Raw genomic sequence first — 26,079 nt, forward strand, 5'->3', positions numbered from 1 at the left:
GTTTCAGGTCCCTCCTCCCCTCCCCCTCACTTCCAGTGCCTACAGGAGCTTCTTAAACAGGAGGCACGCGATAAAAATTGCAGGTTCGCGTCCCTTTCCACCAACAGAATCAGAATGTCTGAGTTCAAGAATCTTCTTTTTTACCAAACACCCCAGGTAGCTCTGAAACATGTGGCTAAGGCCCATCTTTGAGGAGCCTTGGACGAGAAACACAACTCCAGGCCTCCGAGCAGATAACCCCATCAAGCAGTTGCCTGATTCTTTAAAGCCTTAGGTTTTAGACCAAAGTGGTTCAGGCCTCCACCTGAACCCTGAATGGAACACGGGCAACATCACAGGTAAACACTTCACTTTAATGACCTGAAAAGCATCACCTTGCTCCTCTGCCAACCTCCCTTTTAGAAATAATCTTGCCTCTACAAGGCACCCGACCCGTGCTTAATCTTCCACTGCGACCTGCGATGTTCAAAATACCTAGGAATTGGTGAAATCACTAATTTTAGAAGATTAATTCCACTTAATTGGTCTTTGATGAACTTAGTTGGTATTTCTTTTAAAAGAAAATGATCCTCAAATATTAAGAATCAAGTTGATAGCAGAAGTTTCACATAAATCTAGTTACTTCTTGTTTCCTTCTCTCTCAACTCAGTTCCAAGATTAGAATGGAGCATTATTAGAATGTAAACAGGTAGCAGGGGTGAGGTGGGGGGGGAAATTATTTGATTAATTTAGATAGGTCACCTCTGAACGATCTCCAAATTCCCTCTCATACCTTGAGCTGTGTAGCTGTGTAGCTCAGAACTAGAGACTATATTCTGAGAAGGGTTTGTGCATAACTGAAATAAGAGCAACAGTACCATATAGTTCCTAAATAAAATAAGCCAATTTTTAGATCCTGAATTAGCTGGCTCCTGAAACTTCACTTTCAATACTGTTACCTACTGATTCTCTGTAGTTTACAGTCTACTAGAATCTGTAAGTAGAAACTACTTATGTGTGATATACCTCTCCTCTAGAAAATGAGACGAAAACAAACGCTAAAATTTAAAATCCAACATCTGATGTAGACCACTGAAGAAAGGACAAGAAGACTTAATTTTCCTGATCCCAACTTATCCTACTGCTATACCACACAGTGCACACGTGAGAGGTATACATCACGTGTATTAATATACATCTGAGAACCAACCTCCATTCTACCCCACAGCCTTTGTGATTGAGTATGCTTTTTCTTCTGTTAGCGTTCAACGTACATACTCATCATCCAAGTAAGAAAAAGAATTTATTTTGCCCAGGACATTTTTTAAAGTAACATTATGTAAATTGGGCCATATTTTATATACAAATGTGAGGAAACTCAATCATGAAATAGGAAAAAATTCATTTATTATCCGAATCTGATCTGGGAAATAGTATAAAACAACTGTAATATAGAATGTGTTGCCAAAATCTGTACTGGAATCCATTTCAGCAGCTTTACAACTTGTTTGAGGGAAAAACCCCCAAACATTTAGTTAATAATTTGTAACAAGACATGTATCTGTCTCATAAACTCAACTCAACGAAACTGGGTTTAGCACTTCCCCTTTATACAAGAGAGGGTAAGCTCTACGTTAGGGATGCAGACGTAAATAATACACATCCCCAACATCCCCAAACACAAAGAGTTCAAGGGCATTTAAGTCAGAGGGCTTTTATCATAAGCTTAACAGCATACAATTCTCCTTCCCAGGAGTGACTTTTTTTGGTACCAAAAGACAAAACATTTTAGCAAAATACTGATATTTAAAAGAGGAACTGAAAATTGTTTCCAGATTCAAGCTACAGCACAATCCTTCAGGGTGTAATATCTGATTCAAGTAGTTTTCACTTGAATTACATAAATGCTGTTTCCTATTCAAACATAACATTACATGAACATGCGCTTATTAACCTATCTCACAGTACTGAGAACAACTCTAATTTAAACCATGGTTTTCAATTTTTTTTAAGCAGCAGGGGCAGGCCCACTTCCTTATAGTTTTTCAAACAAAACATTAAAAGTAGGATTCTGATATATCAAAAAGATTAAAAGCCTGTGCTCTGTCTTCTGAAACAGAGGCAAAGAAGAGCCCAAAGTTCTTCTTTTTGTGCCCTGCAGTGACCGCTGAGCAGCGTCTTTAGAATGCTGGGACTCAGGAACCCCAATGCTGGGCCCAACTGGAAACCACTGTTTCCAGGCCTTGGTGGGGCTATGCCTGTAGGTGTCAGTAACCACTAGGGACAGCAGCGGGAAGCAAAGAAATCACAGCCTCTCTTCCAAACAGAACAGGAAAAATCATCTGTTTTCCAAGCCAATCTCAAGCAAGGTACTTATCACCAGGATCTCCAAGAGACTGAACACAGGAGCATGTATCTGTATATGCACAGGTGCCATTCAGCTTCACAGGTAACACGATTAACTCACATTTGGACTGTGAATACTTACACATTAAACACAAACATTTTGATGTCTTAAATTTATCAAGACAAAGGGATTTGACTGTATATTCTGAATCAAATACACTTTTCCTCAAATGCATAGTAACAGTCACACTACTTATGAAAAAATGGACCTCACCTTCCACCTGGGTTTACAGTCTTTAGGCCTCCAGTGACCTCCTGGCTCAATATCTAAATCCTTGGAGAAGAGGTGATGAATTTCATCAAAACTGACTTCACTTACATTGACATTGAGGAATCCCCCTAAAAGGTCAAAAATGTGAAGAATTGTTTTAATACGAAGTCAGACAAACAACAATCGGTAGGGTGATGGCATAATGCAGTTGCTGGGACAGTACCACTTATTCCTGTTATCACCATATAATTGTTAATATCACCTTTCAGTTTTAGTTTGGATGATAAATTATATGGTCATCCTACTATCTTTGGTAAATCAGCCAAAGAAAATCAGAGCACTTAAACTTTTTGCTTTTGAGTAATATGGTGAATATTATAATATTCTTTGGGAAATGTGTGCATGTCATTACAATGTAGCTTATCATTCCAATTTATTCAAGTATTTAAAAACTAGTTTTTAATTTCAACATAATCAACACAGGAGACAATGAACACACAGTACGTAAGAGTTAATTAAGCAGTTAAGTTTGACGGGGAGCTCAATCTTAGCTTCTATGTACTGGGGAAATTATCTAACTTCTCTGTGCCTCAGTTTCCTTATCTGTAAAAAGAGATGGTAATACCTGCCTCCCGCTGTGGTTGTATCCATTAGATGAAACAATGCCGGGCACAAAGGTACACATTCAGTAAATTTAGCTACTATTACTGTCATCTACTTTACTGACATTTCTTCAGAGAGAGAATTCACAAACACAGTTCAACAAATTTATTTTGAGCACCTACCATGCATCCCCTTGACATGCAAAACTGAAAAACTATAAACTTCTAAGATGCTCCTGGTCTACTAAGCACTCACTCTCCAAGTTAACAAATATATGATATTCCTAGAAACGTTTTTACTAACAGTTTTTCTAACATATACCATGGAAACAGGAATGACTCTTGGATGGAAAACCACTTCCATTACCTCAATCAAAACCAACTAAGGGGGCTTCCCTGGTGGCGCAGTGGTTGAGAGTCCGCCTGCCGATGCAGGGGACACGGGTTCGTGCCCCGGTCCGGGAAGATCCCACATGCCGCAGAGCAGCTGGGTCCGTGAGCCATGGCCGCTGAGCCTGCGCGTCCGGAGCCTGTGCTCCGCAACGGGAGAGGCCACAACAGTGAGAGGCCCGCATACCGCAAAAACAAAAACAAACAAACAAAAAAACCAACTAAGAATTAAGAGAACTAAGGACTAACAAAACTAAGTTCTTTCACCTCCTTGTCTCATGAAATACAAACCAACAACTATTGAGGTTTCCCATTTCAAGTCTTCTGAGCTCAGTGGCCATGATTCCACACATACAGTCAGCCCTCCATATCCACAAGGTTGGTTGAAATCTGTGGACGCAGAGCCCACACATGGAGGGCTGACTGAAAGGGATTTGAGCATCCTCAGATTTTGGTACTCTGGGGGTCCTTGAACCAATCCCCCTTGGATACTGAGGGATGACCGTAAAGCACTCATTTCCTCTTCGAGGGAGCCTCTTTCCTTTCCTCTCCTCCTGCTATTCTATATTCTATAAGGTTTCACAGCCACTCGTCTTCCCATCCCCGCTCTTCATCCTAAGTAGGAAGGAACATCCGTCAGTGGCTCCCACTAAGCACTTGGGCATACTAGAGAGAAGTATTTCAAAACGTAAATGCCTAAGTTCCACAGAGTAAGCGAGGAAAAAATCTGCGATCTGCTAATGTCTGCCTGTTCTCCTGACAATGTTTGCTGTCTTTTATAACGAAATACCCATCCTTTAGTGTGACAAGATATGCAAAGTAGCTAATCTTAGAAAGGTCAGATTTACCTAAAGAGTAACCTAGGAACTTACACAGAAAGGATAGATCAAATGTAAGATCCATCGGTCAATGTGAGTACAGACTACCATGACTCAGCTGACAAAACAGACTCTAGCACTGTAATAAGACAAAATTCACACAAAGAAATCTGAAGCATTTAATGGTATGCATAATTCCTAAAATGATAGTAATTAGGCTAAATAATAAGCCGTTCATATAAGGAACTGAAGTTGGTATTCCTTATGCACTTTTAAACCAATTTTTTTGCCTTTTTCCAGCTTTATAGCTTCGACAGCTGTAACCAACATTATTGTCAGCAGTTTTCTCCAGTATCATTTGCAGTTTAATTTTCATCTTGAACACACATGTGCCAGCAAATTAAGAGGCAGGCCTTATATCTTTCTCCTCAGTAGACAGGGCCTCTGGTGTCCATCACTTACAATCCCTGATGCCCAAGGCACCCAAAGTTCACCTCCCTCTCCATCGGCCCCCCCCATTCACATTCCTCAGAGACCCTTAGCAGCTTTTCTATGTGCTTTATTGCTCTTTGATCTGAAATCTTAATATCTTACTGGCTGAAGGCCAAAGATGACCCAGTGGCATGAGGCTGTCATGCCAGGAGTAATAGCAACATCACTATTGGGGGTGGGTATGAAGGGATGGGGGACAGGCTCCAGGACAGCCAGCGCCACCACTGGAAACAGCAAGTGTGTGATCAGAAAGAGAGAGAAAGAAAAATAAACACGATTTAGTGGAGGTGGGGTGGGGGGGCAGCAGGGTGTGATGAGAAAAACAACTTTTGTTTCTCTGAAAAAACAACCACTTATTTCTGAGTTGTTGCCTGTGCGTTTCACAGTGTGATACCCCTGCTCACACCCAGGGTCTGGATATTTAGATAAGAACTTGAGTTTAGGGACTTCCCTGGTGGCACAGTGGTTGGGAGTCTGCCTGCCAATGCAGGGGACGCAGGTTCGAGCCCTGGTCTGGGAAGATCCCACATGCTGCGGAGCAACTAAGCCTGTGCGCCACAAGTACTGAGCCTGCGCTCTAGAGCCTGTGAGCCGTAACTACTGAGCCTGCGCTCTAGAGCCCGCAAGCCACAGCTACTGAAGCCTGCGCACCTAGAGCCTGTGCTCCGCAGCAGGAGAGGCTGCCGCAGTGAGAGGCTCAGGCACCTCAGTGAGGAGCAGCCCCTGCTCACCACAACTAGAGAAAGCCCGCGCACAGCAACAAAGGCCCAACGCAGCCAAAAATAAATAAATAAATAAATTTATTTATTAAAAAAGAAAGAACTTGAGTTTAGGATTCCCACCATTTAAGTGCCTGCTCTGCTTCTCCCAGGGAATCTTTTAAAATAAACACTCAGAGTTAAGCCCGCAAAAAGTTAGTGACCTCTACCCCGGCCACCTTGTAAGTCCTAGGTGCTTGCTGTCCTGCTCTCCATCTCCTGCTGGCTGGTGACCTGGGATGGAGGACGGCGCTCCCCCGCCTCACTGTGCCCTGGCCCCCTCTGGGATCCGTGAGTAAATCCTGAGACTCTACTTCCTTTGTGTGGGTGTACTGAACCTGCACCTTGCATCAGAATGACCCCCTGGGCTCCACTTCCCCAAAGTGGGAGCTCGGATGCCCAGGGAGCTACCTGTCAACCAGTAAGGGCGGCTGGTGCCCCCTCACATGGCAGGTCATAATCCGCATGCTCTTAATTCAGTACAGCAGCTCCAGCTGCTGAACACAGCTGAAGAGGAGGACGGGGTCGTGGGCGCAGTCTGTACGCCCATCCGGTGCCTTGGAGCTGTGGGTGGCTCTCTTCCCCCTCCAGACCGCTCAGTCTCCCTGGGAGGATCCACTGCTGGCCGGCAGTCGGTGCCGCTGCGCCGCACTGTTGTGTGTTGTGCCACCAGGCTCTGCTGAGAATCCCCACCCTAAACTGTCGGTGCTGTAAAAGGTCAGACTCCGCTGCAGAGATGAGCCAGCAGGCCCCAGTCTGAAGCAGCTCTGTCTCCCATTATCCTCCAAAGGAGACCCCACTCGGGGTCAGGCGTGGAGGTGACTGGCGACCATCACATATGCAAGTCTGGGCACTGGGCCAAGGCGAGCTCACCTGGACGGTCAGGCTCTGCCTCTTTCCCCCACGCAGGGACAGGGCTGGGGGACAGGCTATGATGTACTGGGAGCCAAGGAGAGCTCCCCAGGGCCCTGGAGCCGGAGGGGCAGGCCGGCTGCTGGGCCCACTGTGTCGTGTCAGGACCGGGTGCTGAGCCTGGGGAGCCGGCCTAACCCCTGAGGAGAGAGCGCTATCAGGGCCATCGTGGCACCCGGGAGGCAAAACGCTGCAAGGGAAGCGCATCACATGCTGCTAAAAGTGGGGCCCCAAGCGCTTGGTACCGGCTCCTCCCACGTCCCCAGAGGATGTTAAAAAACTACTAGAAGCCTGTGAGACCCCCATGGCTTGGGCGTTATGGAGCACAGTGGCATATCTACATGCCAAGTCGTGAAGGCTACTACGTTCTCGGGGCCTGGAGCTTGCCCCAATACATCTGCTAATGTTGCACAGGTGGAGGTGGAGGTGGACCCTGACCCTCAGCAGTTGACTGAGACCCCCTAGAATGGGAGGTGGCAGCAGAGGAGTTAGGGAATAGGCGACCTCTGTCCCAGGCGCTCCCTGTTACAATCCATCATACCAAAACATCCAACGATGGCCAGTGTGAATGAGGAACAGAGACACCTAACCATACCATGACAGAAATGCAAGACTTTTTAGAAAAATTCGTTCAAAAGAAGAGGGAGAAGGGCACTGATTGGCTATTAGGGGTCTTTGGAGCTGGTTCCGAGCTTTGTTTACAGAGAAAGAGACCCCTCCAAGCCTCCGAGCCCACAGAGACAGAAGGAAGAAGCTCGGCCTCCCTCACAAGATGAGCAACAAGCTCTCCATACTGGCAGCTGCAGAGATCAGGGTCCCTGATGACTTAATCTCGGGACAGCTGAACGCAAATTAGAAGCCTTTGTTCAGGTGCTGCCGGCTCTTCAGGAGACTGTGGTCCCATCCCAAAGGATGATGCTGTCACCTCTCAGAGTGTTCCCGCCCCAGCAGCAGAACCCAGGATCCCACACCCTGATCTGTGAGAGTGACAGCCAGCAAGGCCCCTGTCCTAGGGACCCTGCAGTTCCCCGAGCTTGTCCCTCCTCTTGGGGACAATCACCTGTTCACTTCTCTAATTATCCACTGGGATGCTCTCATTGACACTGAAGCCCAAATTACGTTGCTTCCCCGAACCCCTCCAAACATAAATGAAGGGCACCCTGTAAATTACAAGGCACAGCAAGTAGGATAGAAGAAGTCACTACTGGAACAACCTTTCTTAAAAATCTTTTAGTGGTGGCCCCTTAACCCTACCTTTTCCTGACATGGGTATGGATGCCCTGACCACATACATGGAGGAACAGGACCCACACCTGGTCCCAAGGAGTATAATCCCCACCATCTTGGGCCTTGCAGCTCTGCCACCCGGGGGGGAACACTGACTCCTCTGGCTTCCCTGATCCCGCAGCCTGTGCCCACTGTGGGTCCCAGGCCCCGGTGTCGTCACACACGTGGTTCTCCATGCATTTCTCCTTCCCTCCACCTCCCCGCACCCCGGAGTCCTGTCTGCTCACTCCAGGGCACTTCAGTCTCTCTGAGAACTCTCACATCACTGAACAGACACCCCCAATTCAGCTCTCTGCCCCCTCATGTCAAAGCCTGCCACATTCACCCTCATTACACTGGGAGTAGGTCTGCTACTACCCTCAACAGGACTGAGGCGCCTCAAGGTGACCCTGCACTGAGCATAAAACAACATGTCATTACAGCAAACCCCAACCTGGGAGCCAAGCCGGCCGAGCACTCTGGGCTGTTAGACCAAAGGCCAGCCTTAGCGCAGCAGCAGCAGTGTGATTCTTTAGCACAGACAGCTTGGGTAACCGTTTAGCTCTAGATTACTCACTGGCCCAGGAAGGAGGTGTATGTACTGTAAGGGGCACCACCTGCTGTGTGTATATTAATAATTCTGGACAAACTCAGACAAATTTACAGAAGATGGCCCGAGATGTGGTACTAGTATTCCACAATCTCACCTAAGTTTTAAATCAAATACCTATCTTAACCTTATCCAAGGGCTTTGATTTATCTTCTTGGCTAGACCCCAACTAATGGGGGAAGAGTGGTTACAGACAGGATTTCAAATTGTCATTTGTCTAGTGATATTGCTGATGGCATTTTTGCTTTGCTCAAATGTTTCATGTGCTGAGAGATCAAAACCCTGCCAGGGGCTTTTACTATCTCCACCGTCCAGAGAGTGCCTATGATCTTCCCTAAAGATTAATGGTGAGGCATCACGGGATCAATTGTGATGAGAAAAACAAGTTTTGTTTTTCTGAGTTGCTGCCTAGGCATTTCACAGTGCGATAACCCTGCTCACATCCAGTGTCTGGACATTTAGATAAGGGCTTGAGTTTAGGATTCCCGCCGTAAGTTCCCACTTTGCTTTTCCAGAGGCACCTTTTAAAACAACCACTTAGGGGCTTCCCTGGTGGCGCAGTGGTTGAGAGTCCGCCTGCCGATGCGGAGGGCGCAGGTTCGTGCCCCGATCCGGGAGGATCCCACGTGCCGCGGAGCGGCTGGGCCCATGGGCCATCGCTGTTGAGCCTGTGCGTCCGGAGCCTGTGCTCCGCAGCGGGAGGGGCTGCGGCAGTGAGGGGCCCCGCGTACCACAAAAAAACAAACAAACAAACAAAAAACAACCACTTAGAATTAAGGCCAAGAGAACTTTGTGACCTCTGCCCCAACCACCTTATAAGAAACAGGTGCTTGGTACCCTGCTCTCATCTCCTGGGACGGAAGACTGTCCTTCCCACCAGCTCTTTGCACCCTCCTCCGCAGCTCCCAGGATCCTTAAGTAAGAAAGCTTATGACTCTACTTCCTTGGTGTGGGTGTATTGAAACTGCACCTTCCATCAAAACAACCCTGTGGGTTCCACTTCCCCAAAGCGGGAGCTCAGATGCTGAGGGAGCTACCTGCCAACCACGTGTGGCGGGCTCATGCCCCTTTATTCAAACAGGGCATAATCTGCAAATTCTTAATTTAATATACCAGCTCCAGCTAGTCAACACATGGTATTAGAATACTTACTTCCTGTGCATAGAAAGTGAAGGGAAAGGGGCATATTATAGAGAGTGGCCAGGAAGAGGCACGGAGAAGATGAGCTAGTGGTGACACGGTTTCCAAACTACCCTCAGTGGAAAGAACCTCTCGAGGTGAGCCTGTGGTCAGGACCTCAAGTCCTTCCTCCCTACTGCACCCACTAAGGCTACTCTCATCTCCTTTACCTACCAGGTGTCCCCTCCAGGTTTCACTCAAGAAAGTGTTTCACCTTCCCACACTGTTGGTGGGAATGTAAACAACCATTATGGAGGACAGCATGGAGGTTCCTTAAAAAACTAAACATAGAGCTATCATATGATCCAGCAATCCCACTCCTGGGCATGTATCCAGAGAAAAGATACTTATGCACCCCAATGTTTATTGCAGTACTATTTACAACAGCCAAGACATGGAAACAATCTTATTGCCCATTGATAGAGGAATAGATAAAGAAGATGTGGTATTTATATACAATGGAATACTACTCAGCCATAAAAAAGAATGAAATAATGCCATTTGCAGCAACATGGATGGACCTAGAGATTATCATACTAAGTGAAATAAGTCAGACAGAGAAAGACAAATATCATATGATATCACTTATATGTGGAATCTAAACAAAAAAAGAAAAAGATACAAATGAACTTATTTACAAAACAGAAACAGATACACAGTCTTAGAAAACAAACTTATGGTTACCAAAGGGGAAAGGTGGGGGAAAGGATAAATGAGAAGTTTGGGATTAACATTTACACACTACTATATATAAAATAGAAAATCAACAAGGACCCACTGTATAGCACAGAGAACTCTGCTCAATATTCTATAATAACATACATGGGAAAAGAATCTGAAAAATAATGGATATATGTATATTTATAACTGAATCACTTTGCTGTACACCTGAAACTAACACAACATTGTAAATCAACTATACTCCAATATAAAATAAAAATTTAAAAAAGAAAAAAAAAAAAAAAGGAAGCATTCCAGTGCTCTAAAGCCAGGAGAGAAGGCATCCTGCTTTACTTTCAAAGAAGTAAGCAATCAGCCAGACCCGCCCCCTTTACTTCACCTGCTGAGATTTCAAGGGCAACTGAAGAGGAAGGACCCAGTGAGCTCCAGGGACAGATCCCCACCTCCACTCTGTGCTGCACCTGAGGTTTTCCAGGGGGGACACACGCTCTCTCTCCCCAGTTAGAAATTAAAAGGTCGAAAAACGTATCTATTGGCTGAAATCTATTTACCCAGCAGTGCAATCATTCAGCACACAAATATAAACAATGTAAATAGTGATTTTCACCCTTTGGAAGGTGGGACCAGGGTTAGAAAGGCAAGAGCAGGAAAACTGGACGCCTAAGAGACGAGAGGCTGCCACTTACCGAGAAGGAAAGTGGAAGAAGACAGTCAGTGGTGAGCTGCCTCTCGGGCTGCGCAACAAAGCCTAGGTGCCAACCTCTTCTGTGTTGTGTGGGAGGGAATAACTTGGTTGTACCACTGGTTACACGGCACATTCATTCTAATGCCAATTCAGCATGAATTGGCAAGACGTGCAACGATGCCTCCTGCTTTGGGAAGTGGGACCTGAGTGGCCTGGGATCCGTCTGGAACAGCACAGGCCCCAATCAAAAGTTTATGGTTGTGTAGATTACAACATATCACATGACATGGTTTAGGATATTAGTTTTTCTATTAAAGTATAATTCTTAAAATAGCAAATATTCAATACATATGAATTACCTGCATTTAAATTTTACTTGAAATGTAAGAAAAAAATGTAAGGCATATCATCTCTAGCCAAAGAGCTGTTTTCTCCATAAATCAACAGGTTTCAGTGACTACTTCACTCAGTTTGGGGCCTACCTGTATTTTTTGGTATCTAAATTCTGGATACTCTGGCTCTTGTCAGTATTTTACCCTCAGGGTTCCCAGTGTGCACTGCCCAAAGACCTGATGACGTTGTCAGAGAAACCCCTGAATTTCCTCTAGAAATATCCCTTCAGGTGAATTCTTTTCCGAAGTCAGAAAACGATTTTTACGATAAGGTGGCACATCCCTTCCCCCACCCTCTGGGCGGCTGACCGAGGGCAGCTCAGAGGCTGAAAGGTTCCATGAGTCATCTTGCCCCCAGTCACACACAGCCGCCTTTGAAGCCACCACTAGAAACTGCCCACGTCCAATGCTTTCCTTTGGCTTCTCAACTTCTGCAACTGTATAACGTCTACCTACACAAACAACTTCTTACTCAATTATTCTTGAAGTGACCAAATCCTAGTATTCTAAACAGAGTGGTTTTTTAGTCACACATCTCCAATATCAAGGGCAATGCCTGGACACAGGATGGGTGAATGAATAAATGGATGGATGGATGAACGAATGGGTGCATGAACAGATGACTAGGAATGACAGAGCTGGCCATGTCGAATCCCGTCTCACCTCCCTCTGCTTCCTTCCTCCCTGCATTTCCAAACCTTGGCTCCATCAGGTGCTAAAATATGCCTTTAAGACATTCGTACAAAAGATGTCCCACAGGGGCTTCCCTGGTGGCGCAGTGGTTGAGAGTCCGTCCACCTGCCGATGCAGGGGACACGGGTTCGTGCCCCAGTCCGGGAGGATCCCACATGCCGCGGAGCGGCTGGGCCCGTGAGCCATGGCCGCTGAGCCTGCGTGTCCGGAGCCTGTGCTCCGCAACGGGAGAGGCCACAACAGTGAGAGCCCCGCGTACCGCAAAAAAAAAAAAAAAAAAAAAAAATTAATGATGCGGTTTGTCAAGAAAATATGGTATATCACACACCGCTCTGGCCTTTTCCAATGTGTTTTCTCGAACCATTCAGTTGCCAAGAAGCTTCCATACACTGCATCTCAATGTCTTTTCTAGAATAGCACCTCCACTCCTCATCTTAAGTGAAACACTGTTCTTCCTTTCAAACTGTGCTCAGTGCTTACTTCCTGAGGTCCACAATCTTGGGGGTGAGGCATATATGAAGGTACTCTGCAGATTATACCTACACCTCACAAAAATTAATTACTTCCTTCTTTCATAAATTTACCTCCTTTGAAGTTTACGACTTTCAGCCGAACCACCTTCCAATATGCAGCCACATTCACCGAGAGGTGCCCTCCTCTCCCGGGACATCCTGCATGTAACACCCAGCTCCACATTCACACCCTGAGCACCACTGTCACCTAGAATGACTGGCAGTGTCAGAGTTGAGAGCCAGTCAGTTCTGGCTTCAGCTTCTCTCTGCTGTCTCCACACTTTTCCTGTCTCTATGGTCTAATAAAGCAGCCGATTAATTTTGGTGGAGTGGCTAAGAATCACCGGGCCTGCCTGTTGAGAATGGAAGTCCCGGGCCCATTCTCAAAGCCCCTGTGTCGGTAGACATGCGTGGGTCATGTTTGTGGACACCCAGCTTTACCTGAACACATTTCAGGGGCCTGAACTGCCCGCCACTGAGTCCTGCCTCCCAGAGGAAGAAGCTACCTCTCCACTCTCCCAACCTCTCCAGCAAAGAGAAGCAGTCAAGTGACAAGATGCACCCAAAGGTGACTCTGAAACAGAAGTGAACATGAGGACGTGGGCACTCTGCAAAACTGTCTTTCATTAAAAGTGCTGGCAGAAGCTTCTGGCATTAAGGACCCCATGAGTGGCACCTCTGGGCACATCTGATCGGAGCTGTGATCTCTGCCAAGTGGCAACAGGAGATGCTGCCCAGAGTGGTCTGGGCCTTGCTCTGGTGGCTCAGCCTCTGAACCGACCTCTGTGGCCACCCAGGTTTCTTTTAACCAGCATCCCCGTGGCTTCTGGTGTAGATCATCTCTGGATCACATGTAGAGAAACCCAGCTCCATGAGTTTCACCCAATCACAGCAATGGACTGAATGTTTGTTCTCCCCACCCCCCAAATTCATATTTTGAAATCCTAACCCCAAATGTGACGGTTTTAGGAGGTGGGCCCTTTGGGGACTGATTACATCATGAGGATGAAGCCCTCATGAATGGCATTAGTGCCATTATAAAACAGACCCCAGAGAGATCCCTCACCCCTTCCACCATGTGAGGATACAGCAAGAAGACAGCCATCTATGAAGCAGGAATCAGGCCCTCACCAAATACCGAATCTGCTGACACCTTAACCTTAGACGTCCATCCACCAGAACTGTGAGAAATAAATATTTGCTGTTTAAGCCATCCAGTCTATGGTATTTTTTGCTATAGCAGCCCGAACAGACTAAGACACACCCATATACTCACAAACACTGTTATTTTCCCTCCCTTCCTGACCTGATCAACAATTTTCCATGCTCAAATTCTGCACCCAAGAAATACCACTGAAGAAAATCACGTAAGCACATACTCCCACCACTGAGGTGACAGTACCTAATTTACTGCCTTAAACATAGTAAGGTTTCAGCAGAAACAAGCGTTATATTCTTTGTACATTTTGACCCCTACGGGGTAGGGAGGGCTCTCTTGGCTAACTGGTTAGTGAGCACCTTTTCCTTTATGATTGCTTGACTCCACTTTGCATGCCCTACAACGTTCAAAATATCTACTCATCCTTTACAAGCTGCTCCATCCTTCTTGGCCGCCCCCTCACACGTATGTGGCCTCCCCTACTTTATTAGGAACACAGAAGCAACAGGTCTGAACCCCCTTTACTGTCCCCCCCTCATCTCCAAATGAACGTCACTCCCGCCTCAGGGCGGGAGGTGTCCCCCTACTACTTTCCAAGGCCAGTTCTTCAACCTGAGCACATTCTGTGTCCTGTCACTTTCTCCAAGATCCAGGCTCCCTGGATGCTTCCCTTCTCCTCCCTTCACTCCCCATCTGTCCAGGGTCTTCCCCTCCACGCCCGCAGCGCTTAAGGCTCACTTAAGTCCATCTCTTCCTAAAACGTTGTCCCCTTGACCCCACCTCCTCCACAGATTCCTTCCCCCCAGTCTCCTTCCCCTTCCCACCAAACTTCTTTGTTTTATTCATTTATTATTATTATTTGGCCACGCCATGCAGCTTGCAGGGATCTTAGTTCCCCGACCAGGGATGGAACCTGGGCCCCCTGCAGTGGAAGGCAGAGTCCTAACCACTGGACAACCAGGGAAGTCCCAAACGTCCTTGTTTTAAACCAACTAGTTTTTACAGACTTCTGAGTCTTCTCAGGACAGTGTATCTTGCTTCTCACGCTGCCGCCCCACTGGAATTGTGCCGACTGTGGTTCCATGAGTGTTCTTCGTGCCCAATTCAATGGGCTTTCACAGTCCCTCATTCTACCTGCTCTGAGGTATGTGACAAGGTGAAGCCCTCTCCTTGCTGTCCTCTGGAACACCATCCCCTGACTCCCCTATGTCCCTGGCTGCCTTCCCTTCTTTGCTGACCTCCCCTTGCCCCTCAGACATGGATGTTCTCCAGGGGTCCACTCGTAGGACCTCACCTCCTCTCATCTCCAGCCCAGATCCCTCTGAAGAAATTCAGACCCCAAAAGAACTCTCCTGAGCTTTAAACAGAACAGGCCCAACACTGAACTCATTCACTTTCCCGTTCTCCAAATGTGAGGTTTATCCCACATTATATGTTTCAGTTAACGGCCACCGAGACAGAAACCTGGAAAGCAACCCTGATCCCTCAGCTGGCCACCACGTCTCTTCTCTTCAGCGCCACAGCCCCGGCACGTGCCCGTTGTTCCTCTGGGGCCCTTGCAGGAAGCTCCTCACGGCCCCTCCAGGTCCCGGCACTTCCCCATGCTCATCCATTTTCAACTTCTCATCAGGATCATCCTTCCAAACTACCGTCCTAGTCACACCATGTACCTACCTAAAGCAGATGAAGGTTACATTCCCTAAAGCAGTGTTTTCTGGGGTTTCCCTGGTGGCGCAGCGGTTAAGAATCCGCCTGCCAATGCAGGGGACATGGGTTCGAGCCCTGGTCCGGGAAGATCCCACATGCCGCGGAGCAACTAAGCCCGTGCGCCACAACTACTGAGCCTGCGCTCTAGAGCCCGCGAGCCACAACTACTGAGCCCATGTGCCACAACTACTGAAGCTCGCGTGCCTAGAGCCCGTGCTCTACAACAAAAGAAGCCACCGCAATGAGAATCACGAGCACCGCAACGAAGAGTAGCTCCCGCTCGCAACTAGAGAAAGCCCGTGCACAGCAACGAAGACCCAATGCAGCCCAAAATAAATAAATAAATTTTTTTTAAAAAAGCAGTGTTTTCTGTTTTTACCCTATTTTGTCCCTAGACCCTTGGAAAACCATGTGCCCTTATCTTAGAGAGATACACACCAGGCTGTAAATCAACCCTCTGCACACACTCTCAGGGGCTCCGTTCCCTCTGATGCCCACCTCACAGATGCCGACAGCTTCATGGAACCCAGGCAGCCCTCGGACTGGTGAGTCCTTTACACAGGGCCCTTCACCTCCCTATGCAGCACACATCCCACTACACACCCACCCCGGTCCCAGCGGACCACTCCCCATTCTTAGAACACAGGGCCTCCTGTGCTCGGACACTGCCCCCTCAGCTACCTGCTGAACCATCCTGCAAGACCCACTTCCAATGTCCCCTCTCTCTGAAGTCTCTCTTTCCTTCCAGAAGGAAACTGCTGTCTCCCTTTCATCACATAACAACCCTTCCTCCGAATGTGTAACCCGCTCCAGCCGGCAGGCACGTACTCAGCTGTGTTTCTCGCCGCCTGCCCCTGCGAACAACACAGGGGCAGCTGCAGGCGGGTCACGACTGCTCCGTTCCTCTGCAGTGGCCCCCATCACTCTTTTCTACAATAAACGTGGGCATGATGGTTTGTTACATTAAGCATTACCTGAGCTTCTCTGAAGTTTATAAATTCATCTCAAAAAGTCCTTGTAGCTTTTGTTATGCTCCTAAGGCTAGCAACTATAGAAACTATCAGGGTTAAACCACAAAGGCAACTACTCCAAAAATGCTAAGGACAAAATATATAAAAGTCATTACAAATGCACTCTATTTGAATAGGAATTAAAAGACAGGAAATCTACAGGTAAGTCCATCTTCATTTTAATGCAAAGTGCACAACTGACATTTTCCATCTCTAACCTCATCCAGAAAATCAAAACATCCATGCTAAGCACTTATTATTTTTCAGCTCTAGATAAAGTGAATTGTTAGCACGGAGAGTGTCACATAAATATAGTAAAACTGAAAGTGGATTCACCCTCTGGAGAATCTATAAATACTAACAATAACAAAGAAGTATTCACTCATATTGTACAAATAACATTTAAAATAGATTTTACACTGTAATTGATTGTGAAATAATGCTGAAATCCATGAAATCAACTTTATGTGAATTCCAACTGGAGAATTTCAAACTTCATCTTTATGGTAATCCAGTGCCAGCAAAAATCAAAAAGAAGTTACAGCTAGATAATCAAACAACAATTTTAAGCCTTAACTTCCCTTCTGGTGATTATAGGAATTCAGTATCATACATACTTGAATGGTTTTCATCTAAGTAGATCACCTTCTTACACAGACTCTCCTTGACTATTATTTGGGGAGGTATGGTATTCAATTATTTTGTGTGATATGACAATAAGATTTTTATACATAGGTATTTTATTATGCTGTTCTCTTTCATCAATGGGAAACAATTCTGTTAATTAAAAACAAATTAAGGATGCGTAGCTAAGTAAAAAATGCCTTAACTCCACACGATTCTCCTAGGTTTCTCACTCTCTTGATCATCGTAAAGTCTGGCTCCATCATTCAAAGAAATGAGGAAAAGGAAAGGGAACAGCAAATTAACGTCTACCAAGTTTCAAGCACTGTGCTTCTCTTTATCCTCACAACACTGTGAAGTGGGCATATAATCCCAGATTTTACAGATAGGCAAACTGAGGCTCTACTTTGCAGTGGTCACAGGACTAGTGAGGGGGCTCTCCAGGATGGCTCGTGCCAGGCCCCTTCCTAAGGAGTTATCTGTATGAGGGCATATTTTCTACTAAACCATCCCATCAGGCTGGCCACAGCTAATTGGACAAGGGATTGGTGCTGGACCCAAAGCCAGCAGAGCCATGAGGAGGCCTTCTGTGAAAAGGTAGCTGGCCCAACGGGTGAGATCCTCTCTTGCAGAAGAATGCAAGACTGATGGGAGCAGAGGGGAGCAGGTCACCAAGACAGTCAGCGAAAGGCAGTGAGAACAGCTGCGACACAAGCTTTCAAGCACGTGACAGAAGCATTTATGAGTTACGGGGCCAGGGGAGAGGAGGGCAAGCAGGAAGGCCTGGCAGGAAGACGCTCTGGAACAGACTTCAATTAGTACCCAGAAAGCACTAATTAAGAAAATGGCAACTAAACCAAGAACAGAAAGATTTCCTAAAACCATAAATCCTTGAATATGCAAATTATGAAAATGAAATTACTGTAATCAGTATTTCAATAGAACATTACACCCAGTGGCCTCAGTACTACACAGACAAAGACATTCATTTTTAGAAAGCCAAGGCTGCAGTGACAAAGTAACGACAAACACATAGCCACAAAAACCATAGCTTCATTCTCTATTACGGGACAGCAAGGAGATAACAATATTAGAATCAGCTGAAAATTTTTTTTTTTTTTTAATACTCAGGCTCTGCATCCAATTAATAAAATCAGAAACTTAGGGGTTGGGTCCAAGAATTATGAAAGCTATGGTGCAGCCAGGATCAATTCTAGATCAGTGGGTCTGTGGCCTAAGGATCACCAACATCAGCATGACCTGGGAACTTGTCAGAAATGAAAATTCTCAGACCCCACTCCACACCTACTGACTCGGAAACTCTGAAGGTGTGCCCTGCTATGTGTGTTTTATAAGGCTGTCCAGTGATTCCGATGTACCCTAAAGCGTGAGAACCATGGCCTTAGATGATAATGAAAGGTGAATCATACTTTTTATTACAGATATATCTATCAACAACATACTGAAAAGAATCCTACAAACATGACAGGCAAAGACTAACTTCCTCAATAAAGTCACATAAAGACATAAAAAACACACCTTAGATACTGAGGACATTAAGACACGTGGATAAATAAGCAATTCAAAATAACGTTTATTTGTATTTTAATTACATAAAAATCAAGATACTAACTTATATGTATGAAGTATGCTTAAAATCAGAGGAGGGAGACACAAACAATAAAAAACTGCAAAATAACAGCCGTGTGGCTTCTGACTGATTACAGAGGTTTTTTTAAACGATAATGTATTATCTTCATAATTTTGAAAAAAATGTTTAAAATACAGTTATCTTGATCCCTACCTCATATTATACACAAAAATTCAAAACAAAATTGTAAAATTATTGGAAGGAAATAAAAGAGTATTTGTATGGCTTTCGGGTAATAAGGAAAGCTTTCTTAAGACCAAAACAAGCAAAAACCTTAAATAATGATATAGTGATTCAATAGTGATTGATACACTTAGAAACATAATTTTAAACGTCTATAAAATAAAAGACTCCATAAACAAAATGAAAAGACAAGCCAATTGCAACACATATAGCAGACAATAGGTCACTGCTGGAATATATATAAAGAACTCCCACTGATCAATACAAAAATCTAATTAACCAATAAGGAACCGATAAAACGGTAACTGAGTCACAGGAGAGAAAACTCAAAACTACTCACAAACACAGCAAAAGTCACTCAAACCCACCAGTAATGAAGAAAGTAAGAACTGAAACAAGATACCTTTTTTGATTTGTCATAATAGCAAAAAGTGTTTTATCTATAAGAATAGCAAAATTTTTAAAGTCCATCAATATCAAAGTGGTGCATTCACGCTTTGCCCCTGGGGATATAAACTGGTACCGCGGCTGTGGAGTGCAACCACACCAGCCTACCTAGCAATTCCACTTTTAGGCATGAACCCTCAAGCACACATGCACAGGGAAATCTGTATGATGTTGTTCCTTACAGCACTGCTTTGTGGTAGCACAACAGTGGAAACAACCTAAATTTCCATCAACAGAGAAAAAGGTAAATGAAATGTGGTACATTTATTCAATTATTCAAAGATACACTATAGAACAGTTAAGGGAAATAAACTGATCTCTATGTATCAGCATGGACAGTTCTCAAAAAATAATTAAGAAAGCAAGTTACAGAAGGAAATGTAATTTTAAAACCATTTATATAATTTCTTAAAACCTTTGAAACGTTCTAATTTCCTATCTATGTAAAAGATAGTGTTAAAACCATTTTAAGGATAATTTTAAGAACACACATCAAACTCACAACAGAGGTGAGGTTACTTCTGGGTAAGGCATAAGCTTTTTCTTTAGCTTTTCAATCCTCCTCCCCCTCCCAAAAAATTGCTTTGCACCCCTCTCAAAAGAAAGTCAAATAACATGCTACGTGATATGAATACGAGCACCCCCAATAATGGCCTGAGGGTGGTGTGCTCAAACCATGCGATTTTATTTTATTATAATACAAGCAAATAGTTAAGTCAAAAGTAGATGAAACTTACGCATGTAAGGCAGCTTTTCCGGGCAGGGGAGGTATGGCGAATATGTGAAGTTTCCCGGAAGATACGTTGTTGCTTGAACAAGATAATCACTTGAATTATTGCCTTCAGGATAATCTTAGAGAGAGAGAGAAAAGTTACAACCAAAAAATTGTCTTTTGCTTTGCTCCTAGTATGAAATGTGTCACCGTCACTGTGTAAAGACTACAATCTGCAATCTGCAACAGTACTTAAAAGCAATTATCTATAAAGAACTAGAGAAAAGCAAAATACAGCTGCCGTGACTACTCTCCCATTCACCCTTCACCGCTGCCAGATGGGACCTCTCAGCACGATTTCCCCGGGGGAACCTGGGACAAGTCTGGGGAGCAGCAAGGCCTGATCCATGCTTACACACAGAGCAGGCCCATTTGCGACCGTAAGAGAACAGGTGTTTCCACCCTTCCCCCCCAGCTGAGCCACTTCGAAAGAGGCAGTGACAAAGTGAGAGAGTGGCATAGACATATATACACTACCAAACGTAAAATAGATAGCTAGTGGGAAGCAGCCGCAGAGCACAGGGAGATCAGCTCGGTGCTTTGTGACCACCTAGAGGGGGGGGATAGGGAGGATGGGAGGGAGGGAGACGCAAGAGGGAAGAGATATGGGAACATATGTATATGTATAACTGATTCACTTTGTTATAAAGCAGAAACTAACATACCATTGTAAAGCAATTATACTCCAATAAAGATGTTAAAATAAAAAGAGGGAGTGAAAGTACACCAGGGGATCCTCTCCAGTATCAAACAGCCCAGGGTGTTCTGGACAGCCACACAGCCACAGCACACTGCTTCCACATCCATAGAGCAGAGGGTGGGAGTAATGTTTTCTCATCGCCTCACACTTGAGAAACTGCAATTTACCCACTCAACTGACTTTTGTAATACAGCCCATTTAAAGTCCTTAAATTAGTCATTCCCAACCCGTGGGCTGCAGTTTCTAGAGAGCCCTGGAGCTGTTATTACATTAGGTCCATTATCTTTAGAGTCAGCAAATTATGGAACACCGAGGGTACGGTTTAGAGCACCAAAGTCAAGTGCTGAGTTCAAATCCTGCCCCAACGCGCACTAGCTTTGTGGTACAAAGCAAGAGAACAGAGTTTCTCATCTGCACCTACCTCATGCTGTCGTTTTCAGATTTCAGAAAGATAAGTGTACAAAGTGCTCAGAACAATCCCTAGCCCATATGCATATTCAGGAACTTCAGCTAGGAGTGACTGCTTTAGAAATGAGCCCCTGACTCAACCTGGAACAATCAGAGCCTTGGGAATTTTAAACTTGGAACCAAGGAGCTCCCATTTCAGTCCCTTTCTGGAACAAAGTTCTGAGAGGCAAATCTGGGAACCATGACCTGCCAGCTTCCTGCTATGTAAGAGGAAGTTGGTCTGAGAGAATGAGACCAACATGTGGTGAGTAAGAGATGAGAAATGGAAACCGCTGATTAAACTCCCATCTGTCTTCTGGATCACAAACCCTGTACCCACAGGAAATGAAGTTCTAGCAGACACTTTAGGAAAATGTGAAGACTTTCAGTCTTCAGTAATCTGCTCTGATAAGAGAGGTATTCCTATCAGAACTGGCCTGCATGCAGAGTGAGAAAGGGGGAGAACGGGCATATGACTTAGAAGAGAGGCCTGTCAACCAGAGACCAGCAAGCAAAAGGCTGAAGGTCAAAATCACAGCCTTACTGGACTGTAAAAGCTAAACCCTCTCACCGCAGAATCCTGGAAATTGAATATGAAGCATGTGAGAAGAGTCAAAGAAAACTAAACACCTCCCGTCCACGGCTTGGCCTAACATAAATATTCACTCATCATCAGAATACAGGAGATGACAGGAATTCCCTAGCAGTCCAGTGGTTAGGTCTCCACACTTTCACTGCCAAGGGCCTGGGTTCAGTCCCTGGTCAGGGAACTAAGATCCTGCAAGCCACGTGGTATGACAAATAAATAAATAAATAATAAAGTAAACTGAAGAAATTCTTTAAAAAAAATATATACCGTAGATGGGGATGCAGCCTGGGAGCCAGGATGGCACTTTGGAGCAAAGAGACACACCCCACCTTCAGGCCCACCTTCTGGAAGGGGCCTTGCAGAGTGGAACCCCTTATGAATAAGTGGAAACACCTTACAAACTTGGAAAGGCATCAGTAAGGAGGCTTTAAGGTAAGTGTGTTACCAGAAAACCCCAACATGATAAATAGGGACCAATGATGGTACAATGGCTAAGGCCTATTCCACCAGGAAGTGAGAAAGCCCCAGTAACAGAATCCTCCCCAATGCCTTTCTCCAGGGGAGCCCTGGAAAGCATCTGATAAGGAAAATCCTCTAAGACAAAGGAGGGGGAGGGATTCAGTGGACATTAGCTGTTTTGTACGCCAAGACACACAGGGACGGACTAACACCACGGAAACCCCTCTAGGAGCCCATACTCTGTATCTCACCCAAAGATATCTGAAAGATTTAAAGATACTAAACATAAAATAAGTGTAAGGAAGTCCAATAAAGTTCTGGTTCTTTTTTTTAAATCCCTTTAAAAATATATATCTAGATATATATCAAATTTCAAGTTATAGTAACAAAAAATAAAAGTTCTGCTTTTATGGGGACTCCCACTATGTTAGCTAAGCATCTACTCTACACAATGCACTTGTAGGAGCTGAAAACAGAAGATAGATAAGCTTGTCCCTGGGAGTGCACTGCCTTTATGTGTTCCAAAGGCAGTGTGTGTGCTCATTTTCATATAATCCTGAAGAAGATAAACATTAACACTCACGCATTCCTAATTTCTTAATGTCACGTAGTTAAATATAAATAAGGGTATTTTCTTACTGTAAATAATTTATTAATTCTTGTCATTAAAGCTTGGGCCCCTTTTCTTAGCCACACATAATTTATAGACTCTATTAATCCACACCTAACTCACAGAGATTTTAAGCTCTCCAGACATCTCTGCAACACAAACTGTTAACAACAGCTCCCTCTGGGGAGTCTCATGGCAACAGGAGGGCTGGAGGACTGTTTCACTTTTTATTCTCATGCTAAAATGATTGAATTTTTTTTTTACAAAAGAACCCATTGATCACTTTCATCAGTTTTCAAAGAACTAATGTTAAAAAAAAACAAAAACCTTAAAGACATGCAGTATCAGTATATTCATGTCCTTTAAATACGAAGTTTTGGAGCTAAACATGTTATTCTTGGCTACATCATTACAAATGATCATAAGGATCTCAACTTATTGCCAGACTAATAAAAACATCTGTATCCATTAAGTACTGTGTCCAGTGGTAGTTACATCATCCCAAAGTATTTTGTATATAAGGCTATCCACCCCCTTGCCATTAGTCTATAAACCACTTTTAACTGAAATCAAATTGCCTTTGATTTCTAGCATCTAATAAAGGACCTACAACATAGTAGAAACTTACTGCAAATAAACACTTCACAACTGATAATATAGCCAACAATGATTTAAACTTTTGGAGACTCTGATGTAATAAACCCACAAAATCGTTACTCCTACAAAAGTGGTGAGGCCCATGGAGTATAACCCACTGCTTTCAAACTCAGGAGGGTTTTTTTTGTTTTCTTTGTTTTTTTTTTTTTTTTTCGGTACGCGGGCCTCTCACTGCTGTGGCCTCTCCCGTTGCCGAGCACAGGCTCGGGACGCGCAGGCTCAGCGGCCATGGCTCACGGGCCCAGCCGCTCCGCAGTATGTGGGATCTTCCCAGACAGGGGCACGAACCCGTGTCCCCTGCATCGGCAGGTGGACTCTCAACCACTGCACCACCAGGGAAGCCCCCAAATCAGGAGTTTTAAAAGGTGATGCATGACAGATGCACTGAAGGCTGATCCACCACAACTGCTGTAAAATGTAGACATTATTTCATCTAATGAATGGATGAAACCACAGTGAGACCTGGCCCCTGCCTTCTTCCTTCCAGAGCCACACCAAACAAAAAGGAAACACAGAATGAAAACTGCTGGACAAGTCCCCTCTTCAGCTCTCACTGGACCTTAGGAGAACAGGACCAAAGGAGACCTCTCCAGGGCTTTGGTTTCCCTGCAAAAGGCAGCTTAAAGCAGGTAACAGAAACTCAATGAGCATTCCAGTCTATTTACTGCTAGCCTGTCATGTCAGTCTGGCGATGTCTGTGGGCCTCCGACCATGCATCCACCAAATGAGGAAGTGTGCTGGGTTATTTCTAACAAACCTACCAGCTCTAACACTGCGTGACCCTTGTCATCTGTTTTGATAACTGCTCACTGAATACATTTTGTTTTCTTAATTTGACTGACTCCGTGGGCTACAAGGCAAGGCACCATTTGATTATAAAAGAACATGGTTTCTTTACAAAAATTTTACATACATCTCTTTACACTTGGTGCTTCAGAACGTTCAGGCACAGGGTTAAAAACTCCTTTTTGGAATCAAATGTACTTAGAAATATCACAATTTGCCACTAAGTGTTAAATATTATGTTTTTTGCAAACTATTTTCATTGGCATATAACACTGTGTTAGTCTAAGGTGTACAACATAATGATTTGATACATGTATATATTGTGAAATGATTACCACAAGGCTAATTAACATCCATCACTTCACACAGTTACAGTTTTTTTTTCTTGTGATGAGAGTTTTTAAGATCTAATCTAAGTGATAGTTTTCTTTTTTATTGGCCATGCAGAGGGGCATCTGGGATCCTAGTTCCCCGACAAGGGATCGAACCCATGCCCCCTGCACTGGAAGTACAGAGTCTCAACCACTGGACCGCCAGGGAAGTCCAAGTGATAAATTTTAAATGAGTCAATACATGTTCATCAACTCTCCCCCGGAGCTCAATTAGCTCTTTGTAAACCTTAGTGTCCATTATCTCCTTTTTGGCAGATTTCATCTGTACAAGTCTGTGCAGAAATAAATCACTGCATTATAAGTAGCTATTTACATTTCCATCTCTCTCAGAAACCTAGAGATCTTCATGTAAAGGGCGGATTTTTTTTTTCTTTTGGTAGGAATCCTTTATTTTTGAATAGTACTATTTGCCTTTTACAATGAATGCTAAATGCCAGATCTTCATTTTATTCTAATAGTTCTATGAAACAGGGTAGATGAAAAAGCTGGGCATAAAGAGCTTGCTGAATCTTTTAAATATACAATAGCTAGTTGGTATAAGAACAAGTACTAGATCCAGAGTCTTCTGATCCCTAAACCAGAGAACATCAGAAGTCTGAAAGACAAGCTCTAGTCCTGGTTGACTAGTTACTAGCTGTGCAGCCGTGGGTCAATCACTTTCGTCTGGGGCCGCAGTTTTCCCAGCTGTATAATAATGGGGTTGAAGTAGGTGATCTCTAATGGTCCTTCTAGTTCTAAAGTTCCAAGATTATTTTCCCCAAAAAAGATAATGTGACAATGTGGAAGAAAGACTATGCTGTTTAAAGGCACAGTTTCAGGAGGCTGTTTTTCTTCATCTTGTATCTCTAATATCTAGTTAAGTATACCTACACTAACTACTCAAGTTAAATGAACACGGCAGAACCTCACAGTTGCCTATTCAAACTCCATTTTCCCTTTCTTCCTTGGTAACAGAACCCCAATTTCATTCAGGGCAGCAGGGAGCCCAGCTCAAAGACTATCATTCCCAGGTGTCCTTACAACTAAGTTCTGGCTAGTGAGATGTAAGGGGAACTACTACATGGGACTTCCGGGAAGGGTCCTTACAAAGGGGGCACTCTATTTCTTCTTCTTCCCTCCCTTCCATCGTTCCTTCTAATGACCCAAGGGCAAACATAGAGACTGGAGACCCACAGCCATCTTAGCCTGTGAAGCTACATGACAGAATAGAAGTGGGAAAGTGTGTGAAGACTTTCTCCACAACAGAAACAGTCCTCCATCCAGACTTCTTTTGTACAAGAAGCCTCATGGGTTTAAACCA

General features: G+C 44.6%; 1 protein-coding gene across 2 annotated transcripts in view; it reads right to left on the reverse strand.

Moving 5' to 3' along the window:
- Positions 1 to 26,079, reverse strand: part of B4GALT6 (beta-1,4-galactosyltransferase 6) — a 64,687-nt gene that overhangs the window by 18,599 nt on the left and 20,009 nt on the right. Inside the window, exons 3-4 of one of the 2 annotated variants that reach the window (XM_022586901.3) lie at positions 20,105 to 20,218; positions 2,600 to 2,724 (exon numbers count right to left, since the gene is read on the reverse strand). In XM_022586901.3, the coding sequence (XP_022442609.1) occupies positions 2,600 to 2,724; positions 20,105 to 20,218 (239 nt within the window). The remainder of the gene's footprint in view (positions 1 to 2,599; positions 2,725 to 20,104; positions 20,219 to 26,079) is intronic. The other variant, XM_089895046.1, reaches the window with a different exon arrangement.

The sequence above is a fragment of the Delphinapterus leucas genome, chromosome 14, assembly GCF_059928025.1.
Source record: "Delphinapterus leucas isolate spDelLeu-1000000601 "Yukka" chromosome 14, BTC_Dleu_Yukka2, whole genome shotgun sequence".
In the NCBI taxonomy this organism is placed as follows: Eukaryota; Metazoa; Chordata; class Mammalia; order Artiodactyla; family Monodontidae; genus Delphinapterus; species Delphinapterus leucas.